Source organism: Equus asinus, chromosome 11 (assembly GCF_041296235.1).
Source record: "Equus asinus isolate D_3611 breed Donkey chromosome 11, EquAss-T2T_v2, whole genome shotgun sequence".
Taxonomy (NCBI): Eukaryota; Metazoa; Chordata; class Mammalia; order Perissodactyla; family Equidae; genus Equus; species Equus asinus.
The window spans coordinates 28117018-28134968 of NC_091800.1; the positions used below are offsets into that span (position 1 = coordinate 28117018).

Genomic DNA, 17951 nt, shown 5'->3' on the forward strand with positions numbered 1-17951 from the left:
TATCTTACTGAATGAAATTCTTAAGAATGTATCTTATAAAGAAGAGTAAACCCTAAAATGAGTGAGATGAAAAAGCAACCGCAAGCAAAGAATCTAGTAAAAATATGGGTAATACAAATAAGCATCAATTGACTAAAATCAAGGTAAAAAGCAAGGTGGACCTAAAATAAAGAGTAAAAATAATGTATAAGTGTGGAGAGGAGTGCTTACAATTAAAGCTTTCTATGAATGTTAATACTTTTGAGAAGAGGAGAGAGAGATTTTTTACCTTTAGAATTTTAGATTTTTGTAAGTCAAGTATTTATGTCAATGATTTATAGATAATCTTTCTATTAAAAGCATAAAAATATAATGACTAAGCTCTAAACCAGAGGAAGAAAAAAATAGAATAAATAGAGTATTAAATAGAAGGCAGGAAAAGGCACAAGAAAAAAGCAAAGAAAATCTTGATAAACAAAATACAAAATAAGGAAATATAAATCCACATACATAAGTAATTAGAATAAATGCAAATGGATTAAACTGACCTATTATACAATAGAGATGATGAGACCGCTTTTTTAAAAAATTCATCTGAATTCTATTTGGAAACACATCTAAAACTAAGGTTGAAAATAAAGGAGTGGAAAAAGATATAGGAGAGTGAAAATCACCAAAAGAAAGCTAAGATGTTAAGTATTAATTTCATATAAAAGAGACTGTAAGTCAAAAAAAAGCATTTTAGGGACAAAGTACATCACTATACACTGATAAAACCAGCAATTTGCCAGAAAGATATGCAACTTTGAACTTGGTCTTAAAATACATATTTTAAAAATTCATGGAATTACAGGGAAAACCCAACAAATCTACAACCATCCTATTTTGCTTAAAACACATCTCTGAGTGATTGATATATATTAAGCAGACACAAATTGTGTTAAAGTAGGAAAGATGTGAACATCAAAATTAAGAAGTTACATTAATGGATTTACTAGAACCCAGTGTACAACACTTAGAGAGCATACATTCTTTTCAAGCACAGCTGGAATATTTTAAAAATTAACTATGCATAGGCTACAAAGCAAATTTCAATCAATCTAAAGAATCAATATCAAATAAATATTCTCCAAACACAACGCAATTAAATTAAAAATCAATTTTAAAAGATAACTATCAAAATCCATTCTATAGAAAACTTATGGGTCAGGGAAGAAATACTAGAAATTAGAAACAATCTAAGAGTGATTAAGAAATACTACATATCAAAACGTTTATGAGTCAGCTAAAGCACTATGTACAGAAAAATCCATGGCCTTAAACGCTCCTATAAGTAAAGAAAAAAAACTAGAAATTAATGAGCTAAATATCCAAAACTCCAGAAATTAGAAAAATAAACCTATAAAAAAGAGACAAAAGGAAATATGACAGATAAAATCATAAATTAATGAAAAAGAAAATATCAATAGAGTTGGATACTAAAATTAAAACCTGATTTTAAAAAATTCACAATAAAAACAGACACCCTTCTGAAAAAATGAAGAAAAAAAGGAATGCATAAATTTATAGTATTAGGAATTAAAAAGGGGAACCAATTACAGATACAGTAGAAATTTTAAAAAGTACAAAGGCCCTCCCTTATTTAAATATTTAGCTTGGCCTCCTGGACAATTCTCTAACAACTATTTTTATGATTATGAAACTGGCCTAAGGGACATGGAATGCAATGGAGCATAATGTTAGACAAGTTAACAGAGGCCAGAATGCTAAGCAAGCTATAAAATGCCACAGAAATTCCACTAATCTCAATTATTCTTATTTATGAAAAAAGTGTGGCCGGGATAAATCACTTTCCTATTTCCCATCTAAAGTAAGAACAGCTGAAGGACCCAAATATGATGGTGTGACAGCTAAATCCTCTTTAGCTATTAAGAGGTGATGATGATGATGATGATGATAATGATGGCAATGATGAAGATTATTCCAAAATTCGACCCCTTCCTTCACTTCTGTACGTTCTTTTTTCTTTCTCTGTCCTCACTAACAGTACTTGTTATAAGACTTGGTAAACTGCAATGTTCTTAGAGTAAATATAATAAGTTGTTTATGGATGAAATGGTAATGTTTCAAAGAACTTTTATTACCTGTCTAGTTAGAAAAATAAACGTAATTTGCAGCTTGTTCATTTGAGGAATGAAAAACTTTTTTGCAGAAAAAGTTTTTTTGCAGAAAAAACTTTGAGAATTACTATAAACAAAGTGTCCATACTATGAATTAGGAGTAGGTATTTACCCCATTTTCAGAAAGAAAATCTGCAGCACAAAGATCTTAAAAACTCTAAGATCAGAAGCAGAACTGAAGACAACACATTCTGACAGCACTCTAGCTATCAAAGCCATAATGTCCCTTTTGTGTCTCTTTTTTTTTTTCAACACAAATACTGATCTAAGACAACATCTGTGATCAGGTGATGTGTATAATGGAAAAATCCTCTTTGCAAGTCTTGCCAAGTATGGGCTATACTAAAAGGAATGGAATCTGATAAGAAATATCCTATTATTAACTCATTCACACTTAACAAAACCCGTCAGCTACCAATGCCAATGGACATAATTTTACAGACACAAGAATTTATATTAAAATTTTTAGGGACCACTGACTGTAGGTTCCACGTTGAAAACAAATGCCCATTGGACACACTAGGAAAGACAAAGTTTAAACCATATGCTCCTGTTCGCGCAATGGATAGCCCTGATGGCCACTTCTAACTCTAACATTCTGTGAAAAGTATTTCCAAATTTTAAGGTGATACTTCCAAATTCTAACATGGTTCACTGTGTTTTGGTGTCTTCCTGCTGATCGGTCATTTCACAAAGCATAACCTAGCTACCAAAAGCCAGTTTCAAAATACATTTACTAAAATATTCTCATTTTCCCTTTGAATGAGATAAAATCTTCATAAAAGGATGTGAGATACAAATTTGCCTTAAAGAAAACTTCTCACCTTTTCCTGTTTAGGAAGACACCATCAATTTTCTCAGTTTCTAGAAAGAAGAAATGCTATCTTATAAATTGATAGTGTTTTCAGAAATGTTAATGAGAGGATGCATTTCTTATGGATAAAACTGAAAATCTTAGAAACAATGAAAATTAGCTTTTAGTTCACAAGAAAAATATAAAATCTGTGCTTTCTAAGGCAACCCTAGCATGCAGGATGCTTCTCCTAATACTTCAAATAGAGAGCTATATTCTTGAGGATTAAAGATTATTTCTCAGAATGACCCCCCAAAGGAATGTGGGGATACAGGTTTTACAGCCATCAGGAAGTTGGCTCTCTCTGTACATTGTTTAACAGCCAAAAAGGATGCCAGGCTTCAGAAAAGGCGGCCAAAACAGATTCCTTTTATGTTGTGATAACATTTTGTTCAAGAGCCTGCCCTCTTCTTTACAGGCAATGCCTCAGAATCTACTCCTAGTGGATTGGGAGAGATAAGGGCTTCCATGGAATAAACCAGCTCCTGGTTCTGTGTGTTTCACCCTAGCAAAGTACAACCACTCACCAAGAGTTCTGGAAGCCATACGATCAAATGGTGTAGAGAACTTTCATCTTTTGGCAGCCTCTATTCCTGAACCTCTCTGAGATGAAAGTTTAAGCTGAGGTCCCTGTTCTTCGATTCACAACACCCCTCCTGTTGCCAAGAGTTTTGCTACTCTGGATTATTCTATCTTCCTAAAGTACATTTTCTTCATTAGTCTCATCAACAACAACCTCTCCAAAAACTTAAAATAGATTTTAAACTTTGTGAGGCTTTCCTGTGTGACTGAAGTTCAAAGTGTTTGTTCCTATATAGGAACAAATCCTGCTTAATCATTTTTATTGTTCTTGGCCACAGTTCTTGGATTAAGACACTTTATAATAGGAAGAGACACAGTGGCACATATACTAAACGAACATAACCTTTTGTTGTAAACACCAAGAAGCAAAGATTAAAAGCCCAGATCCTTCAAATACAGTCTACATAAACAGCAATAAATTAATGTTTTCCACAAATATGACATTTCTATCATGTGAGAAAATGTAGAAGACACTGAAGTGTTTCTAACTGCATTTCACAGTGAAGATTTTTTTTTCCCGTGTGCTAATTAAACCCATCTCTAGTCTAGCACAGGAATTGGGTAGCTGGAACCAAGCAGCCATTTGACATTTAAAGATAACATCACTAAGAGATCTGTCAACCAAGAAGCTGGGTAAGGCAGTGACATATGACCACCACCACCATCACCACCACCACCATCTTTGTCGTCTTCATTAATACCATCACCATCAAATATTTACGGCTGTTTACTCTGCTGGAATATGCAATAGATCTCGGAGGGTATAATCAACTTTGAATGCTTCCCATAAATTCTAAGCAGCTTCATATGGCATCTCTCCTGTTTTGCAAATATCCAATTAGTAATTTCTAAATGTGACTTATTAAAAAAGAGAAAAATATTTAAAATACCGTAAGACCATGTTTAATTTTAACCATAAAAACATAAAATCTGTGAAATTTGAAAAGCAGCTTCTTTGTACTACTTCAACAACTCTTTCTCCCTAATTAATAAAAATAAGAGGAAAATCCTAAGTACTACAAAAAAGAAAGTATTTTCAGGTATTTATTTATAAAATCTGATGAACTTGCCTATTTGTTGAAGTCATTTCAAAACAAGCTATATTTGATATAGTTTACCTTAAGTATGTGCTCAAAAGTAATTGATATTTCTTTAATTTTCTGAAATTTATAGAGACTCCCCTAATACTTTTAAATTAGTGACAATGTCATGATTTGATTATATACTTCAGCCAAGAATACAAGTTTTTTTCTTTGGCATAATATCCCATTTATAACTATCACAGAAAAAAAACTGGATTAAAGGCAATTCAGTAGTTGTACAAGGCAGCAGGTTTGCAGCATCTTGGGTCCCTTGTTTCCTCCTCAGGGAAATGGATTGGCAGCCTCCCCTCCAAAGGCCAGAAGTCAACAGAAGTCCACCATGCCTCTTCACCACACCCAAGAAGGAGTATGTTTTATTTTGTTGACTTAATTTTCATGAGGGGTAGAAAAGACAAGAAAAGGCCACATTGGCCAACTCTGGCTGTTGTGGACGGAGCATATGTCATGATCACACACAAGCACAATATTGTAAATTCCTGCCGGTTACCAGCTTGGGGGGGCTGGGAGGAGGGTGGCAGTTTGAGGACAAGAAGAACTCACATACACATATACAAACAGCACTACAATCATGCGGGTGATATTACTCATCATCTTAGAAGACTTACAGTTTAATTAGATGCCACTAGGATTCTCCAGATATTATTACATATTTGCAAATAAACAGACTTGACGGTCACCTACTATTTCACAAGCTACAAACAAATCTTTTAGGCAAACTTAACATTCTACCTCAAATCACTCCCAAACTGAGAAATAGCTCAATTTCAAAAGGTCCAACTCCTGGAAGATATGTTTCAACCAAACCCAGTCATCAAACAGGAGATGAAGTTCTTGTAATTGAATAAACAAGATGATCATCTCCTGGTCACTTTAAAGTTTGCCCTATGTTACTACTTTATGTTACGCATTTATATTCATGAAGTAATAAACCTGATAGAAGGTATCAAAAATAATTACACATGTATATATAGTACCTGGTTTTCAAAGAGTTTAAAGGATGTCCACACACTTTTCACATACCTTGATATAACACCTCTGAAAAGTAACGGACATACTTTTTCTTAATTTCTCCATGTCGTTATCAATTCTTTCAAAGAGTCACAATTCAGCACTAACGAATAGGTCTTAAACATGGCAATATTCAAGCAGCAGATGTGAGCAAAGAAAAACAAAACCGAATGAAAACGACATATATAAATGGGAGAAAGGATAGAGGGAAACCAAAGGAAACAATTACAGACAGAAAACAAAGGTTAAAGAGTTGGGAGTTTAACAGTCCCTTTATTTCTTTCTCCCTTCCATTACCTGAGAATTCATCACAAAATTCTGTTTACAACATACCACATGGGTCCTCTTCAGCATCGTCAGTCTCAACGACCCCTCTCTGTTCTTGCCTTACAGAATCCCGAGATCCATACTCCAATATATTCTTTCTACCATCTGAAGATAGCAGTATTACTCTACTCTCAACTAGGCTCAACATGAAAATCACCATACCAAAACCAATTTTACTAATGCTTTTAAAACATAATATAATTTTAAGATTAGATTATCTGGTGTTTGTAGAATTTTATAGTTTATATCATCCCAGAAGAGATATGTCCCCTATACCCAAAAGTTTCTCAGTGCCTATGGACTTAATGTAACAATAGTGAAATCTATTTACCTGTTGCATGCAGGACTACTAGAGGTGAAAATGTCACAGCAGGACAGGAGCAAGTAAGCAAAGTAAACAGACCAACTGCATTTGTTCTTGGGATACTTCCGCTATGCGAGCTGGGATTAGAGGACAGATGTCTTAGAGAGATGATGAACCAAAATCTACAGATACTGCTGTGCTGGCTCCATCAGGCAATTCCAAGGTAATTAACATTCTGCTGTAGCAGAAACAGCTTGGCCTGTTCTTATCCAAGAAAACTCAGAACAATGGTCAGATGAACCAGAAGGCTGGAGAAGTGAAAGTTAGATATATGAGCCTTTAGTTTATGCTAATAGCAACCTACATCTCATTTCCCAAAAAGAAGTTAAGGCCACTTGCAAACATGACTAGGATTTTTTTCCACTCCCAAGGAAGATATGCACTCCTAATGAAAGGCAATGGAAACCCATTTTTGACTGCAAAGAAAGCAGAAGAAGACCTGTAACTCTTGGTGGCCAACTAAAAAGAACTAAGAAATAAGTGACACTAGTATCTATCGTAAGTTAACGCTCTACCTAGTTCACTGCGAATTTTACTTTCAAGTTTGGTTTATTTGTTGCATAGCAAAAGGCTTGCTGATCAGGTGTTACCCTTTGCACACGGATATAACGCAACTGACACGAGTGAAGGCTGTGCCCAGGCTTGAACTGTGGAACCTTGCTCTTAGAGTAGACAGAGATTTGATAAAGCAGCTCCCCTCTCTCTCCTGTCATCCCAGATGTGAGTAAAGGATTTCGAAGACAAAGAGCCAAAGTCCAGCCAGCCCAGCTGAGAGTCGCAGCAGCAAAGCCTAAAACCCCGGGCCTTAAAATAGCTGAGTTCTTATCCTCAGGACTACTCAGGAGCACTGATATGTCACACTGCGCTGTGCATAATCAGATAGTCAATACAGACCACGGACCCATCCTCAGCGAATACTGACCTAATTTAAAGGGCTATAAAGACAGCAAACTTCGTATGTTGCTGGAGTTGCTCAGGGCTCCTCCTGACTTTCTCAGGTGGCCTAGAGTACACAGGCTCAGTCAGTGCTAGGTAGCAAATCCCATGGCACCAACAACTCCCAAAGACCAGCAAGGCCCCAATTTGTCCCAACAACAAGTTCTTTTTCACTTCCTTTAGGTTTCCTCCTCCAAAATCTCCAAAAAATCCAATACCTGAAGACAAAATACCAGCAAGCTTCCAAGCACCAAATGGACAAAAAGTATAAATGATGCCATATAAATTATCTTGAAAAATCCAAAAACATCTTGTCATATTGACATTCAGAGAAGTCTAGCACCAAAAACAATATTAACCACACTAAAAATGTATTTTAAAAGAGATTTCGTTTTTTTTTTTTTTTTTTGAGGAAGATTAGCCCGGAGCTAACATCTGCTGCCAATCCTTCTCTTTTTGCTGAAGAAGATTGGCCCTGAACTAACATCTGTGCCCATCTTCCTTTACTTTATACGTGGGACGCCTGCCACAGCATGGTTTGATAAGTGGTGCATAGGTCCATGCCCAGGATCCGAACCGGCAAACCCCAGGCCGCAAAGCAGAGCATGCAAACTTAACCACTGTGCCACCGGGCCTGCCTCTATAAAAGACAATTCTTAAATGATCTTTGTGTGATTTACTTCAAAGGGTGATCAGGAATTGCAAAAAGGAAAAAGAAAACTGATAGAAACTAAAGCATAATCATTCCGCGATTTTTTAACTGAATGTGATTACAATCTTTATAATAGTCAACCTACCTCAAATTTAAGTAAGTCAGCATCTGCAGATTAATGATGGCCTCAGGAATGACTCTGATACAATTATGATACAGATTAAGAATTTCCAGTGATACAAAATGGCACAATTCCATTGGAACTTCAACCAGTCTGTTTTTAGATAAATCTACAAGAGAAGGAAAGAATATTTTGTCAATAAATCTTCAACATAATCCAGTACAATCTTATCAACCATCAATACTTTTTTCTTAACATGTTTTAAAATAAACATTATAATCTAAATTTAGCTCCACATTATCAGTTTTTGCACCGCTGTTACTAAGGTGCTGTGATTTCCATTTTCTAGCAGATTAGCTCAATTCATATGGAAAAGTAAAAATACTGCAGAAACAGTTTTAGCTCTCTCTGTAAATTTGTAAATACAGGCCACGTAAAAGGGTAACTGAATCAATATTTACTTTTCACTCTATCTGAGAATTATTTCAAAGTCATCCTCCCCTAGGCAAGTATGTAAATTGCATCCTTTAATATATCTGAGTACGTATACTTAACATAACATTTAACTTATTTAATTCAATTTTGCATTCATAACGTGTATTATCTTTCAAACACATCTTTTATATCCTCTGCAAACAAACACATAGTAGATACTAAACAAATATTTCATTCACCGAAATTACTGAGTACCTATATGCATAAGACCGAGATAAACCGATTGTGTCCGGTTAAGGACCGACCCGGTGTCTGTCTTGGCAAAGTGTATCCCAGACCGTAGTAATGGTCTACAGAGCAACGTAAACACACAGCACGGTTTACGATATCACCATCTCAACAATAATAAAAGAAGAATAGTCCTTAATGTCTAAATCTGGGAACAGCAGACATAATTGTAGAATACAATAAAACACTGAATTTAAGAAAAGAGCCACTACTCTCAAAAACAATAGCAGATCACCTCACTCTATTAGGAGGGACTCAATCGGTGTGAATCAAGGACGTTCAGTAAATAACATTTCACACAGTCTTAAGGAACCACACTCTAAAGAAAAAAAGATAGGAAGCTCACATAGGCAATACTCTAATGAAACAGAAGAGCTACTTTCCTGAGTGTCTTTCCAATAAATAAAGACATAAATAAATAAAAATAGGCATAGATGGCTTTAGAGGGGAATTCTAAGAAACTTTAAAGGGATAATTCTGATAATATTTAAACTATTCCAAACTATACAAAAAGAAGGAAAGTTTCCAAAGTTTATTTAAACAGTACGCTCTTGATACCATCACCCAACAAAGAAAGTACACAGAAGGGAAATTACGTACAAATCTCCCTTTTAAATATTGATGTAAACCCTAAATTTAAAAAACAGTAAACAGAATTGAGCAGTACGTAAAAAGATGAACATACTATGACTAAGTGGGGTTTATTTTAGAACCAGAAGGATTTCATATTATTTAAACAATTCACCATATAAATAGAATAAAGGTGAAATAGCATATGATCATCTCTATAGATATTTAAAGATATTTGATAAAATACTGCGTTCAGACTTTTTCTAAGACAACTTTACTGAGTTATATCTTAAATATCATAGAATTGGCCTATTTCAAGCGCACAATTCAATGATCTCTAGAACTTTACTAAGTGATGCATTCATCACCATAAATCAGTTTAGAACATTTATAATCATTCTTAATGCAATTGCTTAATAAAAGGAGAATAGTTGGCTATTTCCTTCCATAATTTACACACATGCGCACGCACACACATACACACGCATATGAGAGAGAGAGAATATTTTCATTTACTGCTAAATCATGAATGATTAGAAACGTTACCATTAAAGTCAAGACAAGACATCACTACTACCTAGACTAATATTACTATTTCTTACTGTTCGGGACTACTAGCCAACGACTGGGGATGAGGAAAGGAAAGAAGGACCAACATTGGAAAGGAAAAGATAGAATTATCACTATTCACAGATATTCTGACTGGTTTCCTGGAAAACCCAAAAATATCAACAGAAAAACTATTACAAATGTAAAAAGGTACAGGGTAGAAAAGCAATATACTTAAACAACAGCCTTTACACACAAACTAGGAAAATTATACAACAGAAGAGACCAAATTGATGATAATAACAAAAGAGTAAAACACCTAGAAAATTTTAAGACACAGACAAAGTTTATATGAAGAAAATTTTACAGTGCTACTAAACAACACAAAAGAAAAGTTAAAACAGTTCAAAAGATATCCCATAATTTTAAATAGGAAGATAACATCAAAAAGGTGTCAGTTCTCTCTAAGTTATTCCTATTTAATTTAATGCACTCCCAATTAAAAAATTACTTGTAGGATTTTTTTTTCAATTTGCTGAGGTTATTATACAAGCTGATTCTAAGTTCACATGGTAAAATAACAATGCAAAAATAGCCAGCTATCTCTCCAAAAAGAGGAGCTATGAGAGAAATCAGCTCTCTTGGACATTAAAAACACATCATAAAGCAGCGTGGTAGATAGATGGGAAGGTCATGGAACAAATTTCAAAGATGGGAAACAGGTCAAAGACACATACATATGGAAATCACGTATGCAACAGAGGTGGCATTTCCAATCACGAGGGAAAAGATGTAAGGTCAGGAAAGAGTTTGAGAGAACTGAATAGCCATCTGAAACAAACACACACAAATAGGATGACTATCTACTGCAGACCTTCTATCGCAATAAATTCTAGGTGAATCAAATAATTAGCTGTAAAAAGTGAAGCCGTGCCCGCACTAGGACAACACACGGGAAGGGTGTGTTTATGATCCTAGCATAGAGAAGGCCTGCCTCTGAGTGACACAAAGCAAGCTTGATACATTTGACACATAAAAACAAAACTCACTGCATTTTAAAACAAACAAAACCTCCACCAAAAAACATAAATGAGCATTAAGGCATGGGGGGCAGTGTGGGAAGGTGGACAATTCATAAACCCAATAGGCTAATTTTTTATACATAAAAAAAGCCCCTACAGTCAATAATAATAAGACAAAAAAAAAAGAAGCAGAAGAAAGAAAAACGATATGAACAGATGGCTCACAGAAAAGGAAATACAAATGGCTCTTCAGCATATGATAAAAATGGTCAACGTCACTCAAATTAGAGCAATGCAAATTACAACTACATGGATAATATTTTTCACCTATTAGATTAGCAAATATCAAAAAGTTTGATAAACAGGTTGTAATGCTGAGCACATGGTGATATAACTGAAAGAGATTTTAGAAAAATCTATCAAAACTACAAATGTACAAACACTTCAACCTGGCAATCTTTCTCCTCTACAGATAAACTCATACATGTGCAAATGACATATTTTTTAGCATGATTTGAAATAGTGAAAAATAAAAAGCAATTTAAATATCAGTGGAGGTCAGGTTGTATATTAATTTGCCACTAACAAATGTCATAAATAATACTAAAATTAAATCAATCAATATTAACATAATATAAATGATATTTCATGCGATGGATGTAATAGTAAACATTATATTCCATAATGAAATGCTAATGTTATGCAGCCATTAAAATGAATGAAACAGCTTTATAATGTGCTAGTATGGAACAATCTCCAAGATATATTATAAATTTTTTTTAAAAAGCCAAGTACAGAACAGTGTATATAGTATTTGTGGTTTTTAATGAATATTTACATAATTGTTTAAATATAAATAGATTATCTCTGGAAGGCTACACAAGAAACTGGTAAAAGTAGTTGTTTCTGGAGAGAGGATTTCTTGCTGGAGGACAGGAGTGGCAGGGAGATTCCTCCATTACAGACCCTTTTGTACCTTTAGGAAACTGAATGCATTGCTTATTTGATTTTATATATGTATATACATAAGCATATATAATATGTATTATTATAACATATATAGTAACCCATACATATACACACATTTTCAACAACCTCCCACCAGCATTCTTATTCTTTCGCTACACAAAGAAGTTCATTTCATTTGCAAAGAGCTAAGAAGCCTAAGCAAACTGTGAAGTCCCACATATTAAATTAAGGGAAATACAGAGGCGAGCTTCTTTTCAAGAATGGTTAGAACCCATACAGAAAAAAATTCCAGAAAACTCTTGCATTCTTTCTTCCTGAAACTCTTTATTAGACATGGCAAAATTCATGTGCTACAATGTTAGAAATTCGCACAGAAAACTTCTATGTACTGTTTCCTTCAGGTTCAACTCAAACAAAATTCCACGGAGGTTCCAGTTTACATTCAAAACTTTATCTTTCCTGAGAACTGCCAGAACTATATTACCAGGTTGAATGTTTCGATAACTGTTTTAAGTAATAATAATGTTTTCATTAGTTTCAGGGACCCCAATGCTTTTGAAACCAAAAAGTATAGGGTTTTTTGTAGAAATGCTGTTATATAACTACCAGCCTTTTAAAAGATAATGGACATCAAATTAATAATAAAAACCTCTCCAATCCGACAGCAGAAGACTCCAGTTCTAAGGCTACAACCATCTGAGATATTTGAGAAAGTTACTCAATTCTCTAGGTTTCTGTTTCTAAATAGGCAAAATTAGAGTATGTGCAACTGATGAATTCTAAGATTCTTTCCAGATCTAAGATTTCTGTGAATAAGTAAACAGTATTCAGAAATCAACTATTTTCTGTCAAAAGTATTCAGAATCCAAGTGATTTTGTTTCATCATCATAACGAATAGCAGCACTTAAGTACCCCAAAAAGCTATAAAATACAAACCCACATGGAATAAATACTGACACACTCTTTTAATGAATTTGTCATTTCATTGTAGAACCTATATTCTATCACATAAGGTGAATTTTAAAAGTGCTCTGCTTTCAAAATTGGGGAAAATGTAATGGTAGGAGAAGAAATTATAAAATAGCTTATAAATTAAGCTAATATTCAATCCTGGGCTAAACTTATTAACGGCATCATTATTAACAATCTGCTAAAAAATGCTCGAATAATGTTCTAATTAGTGTATGTCTGATATTTTCATTGCTACTTACAATACAGATGTCACTTGTTCTCCTCCCTTCTTATTTTCTCCTCCACAATCTCCCGATTGGAGGGGAAACTTGTGCCCTTTCCTCCCTGTGATCTCCTCCCTGGCCATCTAGCTGTGCATCCCAGAGCAGGAGCTGTTCGAAGCGCTGGTCAGGGCTTCGGAAGAGATGGAATTAGTCCTGTCTACTGAGAGGAAAAGGAAAGACACCTGGCAAAATCTAAATTTCGCCTCATTTTAAATTGTATCTGATAGCTCCCCTTTCATCTTTGTTTTTAATTGTGCAATTCTGCAAGTATTTTTTCAGGAATCCTTTCTTTTGAAAGGAGTCAGGCTATCCATAATGCATAAATAAAGTTATAAGGTGTTAACTGTGGGCATCTGCGGTGCCCGAGCCTGCACTGTTAGCCAAATGAGCAGACCTCTGTGTCCACAGAGTTAGTGAGAATCTACCTGTGCAATGTGCCCCCTGCCCTCCTGGGTTTGTGTTCCAGTTTCTACACAAAAAGGGAAGAAATTGTATTACAAAATCTACACATTGCTTCGACTCTTCCAATGCCTATACAAAAACAGTTGCCTAGATCAGCGCTGGTCAAATTAACAAAAAGCTGAAAAACAGAAAAACAAAAATTTTCCTCTTTATTTTAGATTCATTACCCATATGAAGAATTACATGTATTCATCAATATACACTGACCACATGGTTTCTGCAGAAATGAAAAACACATAGGCCTACTTTTAAGGAATTGATTTGAAAAGTGAGACAAGGCAAACCCAGAAGAATCATAAGATAAGATGTTCTAATTGTGCTTTAAAAAAAAAAAAAAAGGCACAAACAAAGAGCTGAAATCCTGTTGGGTAAATAACATTACCATCTGCTGAGCGTTTCCATCGTGCCAGACACTATATCTGGAGGTTTGCATCTGGTAGCTCACTTAAACCACCACAAGGAGCAGTGTCACCACCAATCTGAAGACGAGGAAACTAGGTGCAGAAAGCTAATGTGACTGCCCAAAGCCACAGAGATAAGTAATTACACTCACACCTAAGCACGTCTAACTCCAAGGCCTGACTGTGTCCCCACATGAGACCACTCTTTCTCCATAGAGTAATGGCCAGGAAGACCATGATGTGTCTGGCAGTTCGATTATCAGGAAGACATAGCAATTACATCTTTACTGCATTTTATTTGTCCAAAATGAAATCAAAATAAAGTCAATACATTCTGTGTAGAGACCCTGACGGTAGGAAAGTTATAAACATTACATTCAAAAAAATATAGTACTGGGGGCCAGCCCTGTGGCCTAGTGGTTAACTTCAGCGAGCTCCGCTTCAGCAGCCTGGGTTCGCGGGTTTGGTTCCCGGGCGCAGACCTACACCACTTGTCAGTGGCCATGCTGTGGTAGCAATCCATATACAAAATAGAGGAAGACTGGCAGAGATGTTTGCTCAGGGCAAGTCTTCCTCAGTAAAAAATAAAAAATACTGAAACAGTGTGTCAGCTGATGAGCTAAATTCTGGACATGGATACAGGAAGCTTGGTTAAGTAGGAACCCTGGCTTAAACTGCAAATTATGCTAACCTTACGTAAGCACTCTCTTTCACTGAAGAGTTTAGAATGGGTTTCCAAATACATGACTTACTTTTCCTACTCGTCTCTGAGTATCATTTAATTCTCAATTAAGTTTATTATTGGAAGAGAAAAAGAGGGTGCAAAAAACAGGCACATGTGCTTGCTTTACTTAAGCTACTGCAGAAATCACCTGTATCTTTAGGCATCCACTAACCCGCCACGGGAAAGATGCCCAGAAGGGCAGGGGAAGTCAGTGTGGATTAAGATGTTTTGACTTTGAAAATCCAGAGTGGATAATACGATTACAAATCATGGAAAAAATGACATACAAATTTGTTCAAAACTTCTCCTGTGAGCTGAAAGCAAAGAAATAAAACAAGGCCTGGTCCCTCTTTTAAAAAGAAGAAGGAGAAGAAAGAGGAGGAGGAAGAGGAGGAAGAAACCTACGACTCAGTTGTAATTAAAGAGGACGGTCGGTTCACAGTGTGCATACAGATGTGGGTGGCCCTGCCTCGGCCCTTGAAAGGGAAGGTCTCTGCCAGAAGGCAGCCAGAGCCCAAGTGGGAGCCTGCTGTCTCACCGACAATTACAGACAGACCATGTGGGAACAATGAAGCTTTTCCAACTCAGGAAAGACAGAAAGAATAAGAGCTCAGAGGTGACAGGCCAGTGTCAAGAAGGCAGTTAGCATTTTTATCTTGAAATGCAACCCAAATGAGCTGGGCAAATGGGTCAGGAGCTGAGAAAGGACCCAGGAAGGTAGGAGTGACAGAAAGATAAGCTTTGAAAGCCAGCGACAAATATAGATGAAGGATCTGTGTTTATTTTTGTTGTTTCTTGCTCTAATTCTGTTATAAATATAGAGAGGTGTCAACAAATTGGCTTATGAACTATTTTCCTAAATAAGACATTTGCCTAGTATTTCCGAACCTTGCTGGTACACCGAAATCACCTGGAAAGTTTTCACAAATCCTAAAGCCTGGGGCCCACGGCCAGAAATTTTAGGGTGTGACGTGGGCATCAGGATTCCTGGGATGTCCGGTTGCCTCTCTGTATTCTAGAGGAAACAGGTGAAGAGATGATCCAAGTGCTCAGCTTTCCCGCCAGAAACCAAGCCTCACCGGCAGGTGGCGCTCTCCTAGGGGTAGCAGGGGTCTGGTTGGGACATCCGGCTGGTACCTTACCAGGTATCCTAATTTGGGAAAGGAAACCTGCACCAACCCAGAGCTAAGAGTTGTTCAATTAGCTTCCTTACTCTTAACTCCTCCTCAACTAGTTTTTGATACAATCAGAGCAACAAAAATCCGATCTGGAATGGAGTTTTACATATTATAAATTAGCTATGATCACAGAAAATCAAAGTTTTTTCCACATTTAAATCCTCACCATACCCTAAGGAGACAGGGGCTGTTATAACTCCAAGTTACGTGTGCACTCCAAGGCCCAGAGAGGTTAGGTAACTTGCCTGATGACACGGAGCTAGTAAGTGGCAGAGGCAAGAACCAACCTGTAGGTAAGATCGCAAAGCCCCTCTCTAAACCATTACTGATTCACCCTCAGAGGACTGCAATATGGGGAAAGTCAGTTCTTCAGGTGGGTATCTTTTGTAAACAAACAAAACAATTTCATGGATACGTTTCAGATGCCTAGTCAGGAGGCATTACATGATCCCATAGCTCTGGACTAAAGGTAAGTGACCTTTGACCGGGTCCCTAATATTTTCTCCAGGAAGAAGAGCATGTGTCATCGACGCCTCGTTTCTTCCACCCACCCCCAGCTGGCCCCGGTCCTTCCTGGCTGCAGACCCGCCCAGAGCGCAGCCCTGCACGGGGGCCCGGGACACCCCACAGCTGCGTGCTGACACAGCGGGGCAGCAGCCCTGAACCCCAGAACCCGGCCTCCGCGCAGACGCTGCTTAATTGAAGCGTTCACATGAAAGCCGTGCAGCCAGAAATAAAACAATAAGTTTCGCTATGGCCAAAACAAGCTTTACAAATCCCTAAAATAAAGTAGCCAAATGAATAAAAATAAGCAGGGGAGGGTAGAAAAACAGTCAATGGAATCTGGTGTGCAGTCAGCACCATCGGAGGCACGATGTTGTTTTTGTATAAAAAAGGAAAGTGGTGCCTCAGGAGGAACTGGAGGAGGCCTGGCGCTCCAGCAACAACATCCTGAGTTCTCAGGCACGACAGCCACGAAGCAGAAGCGCTGACAGCCCCGTACAGCAGGAACCTCATTTGCAAAGTCTTGCTTTCTGGTCAGAAGAAAAGGCCCAGTCTTGGAAGTTGAAATCATGCCCAGTGCCAGCAAGATCAAACGATATATTTTTTAAGCTCAATGATAAACACGTTATCATGAAAGTTTAATTTTAGAATATTAGCACTAATCACGTTTCAGTAATCGGGTGAAACGTGAATTCATACGTAAATCTAAACCCTGACCCGCTGTTTTCCTAACAGTGAGGAGTGATGCTCTGTGCCTGGCCATCTCCACTCTCTTGCTTGGTCCCTCCTGTGACCACAGGTCAAAGATAGTCCTCGGGTGGAAGGATGGTCTGGGGCCACCTGCCCTCTCTGGACAATCCATATGCTTCTCCACCTCGGTAGGCAGGCTGTGTCTAGAAAAATCTCACCTATATCTTTCTAGCCCTCCTGAACTTCCTCCCTCTGCTCTGCAATGTCCCCAGCATCTGTCTGCCCCTCACTTCAACCCTCTCTCAGCACAGACACCCCGCCCAGCACCATGATTCAGCACCCATGGGGGACCCCTGCACACTGGAAATGCGCTGGAGCTGGAAGTGACGGCTGACTCATCCTTGACTCTGCAGACAGAGCTACCCGACACTCTAGGGTTAAACAGCAGAAATAATAAGCGGATTCCTAAAACTTCTGAGTGAGTCAGTCAAAATCTCAAGCTACATCTCTGAGATCAACAAAAAAAATCATGTCAGAGAGTAGAGATTTGTCAACTAATTCCTCAGCATGAACTGTAAGGTCTTTCCTGACCACCTACTTAAAATTTCAACATATCTGTCTCACCTCCTTACTCTGTTCTACGTTTTCTTTTTTTTCTCAGCAGTTAGATAAGCTTCTAACATAGCATACAATGGATTCATGTATTATGGTTGTTAATTTTCTCTCTCCCTTACTAGAATGTCCGTTCCATGAAGAGTGGGATCTTTGCATTGCTCACTGGTACACAGTAAATGCTTAATAAATACTTGTTAAATGAA

The 17951-nt window shown here is 37.0% G+C and overlaps 1 protein-coding gene across 6 annotated transcripts in view; it reads right to left on the reverse strand.

Moving 5' to 3' along the window:
* Positions 1-17951, reverse strand: part of LRCH1 (leucine rich repeats and calponin homology domain containing 1) — a 193397-nt gene that overhangs the window by 93549 nt on the left and 81897 nt on the right. For 5 of the 6 annotated variants that reach the window (XM_070520680.1, XM_014838907.3, XM_070520679.1 and 2 more), the window contains exon 2: positions 8130-8274. The exons of the other annotated variant lie outside the window; for it this stretch is intronic. In XM_070520680.1, the coding sequence (XP_070376781.1) occupies positions 8130-8242 (113 nt within the window). In that variant the 5' untranslated portion in view covers positions 8243-8274. The remainder of the gene's footprint in view (positions 1-8129; positions 8275-17951) is intronic. 6 annotated transcript variants of the gene reach the window in all.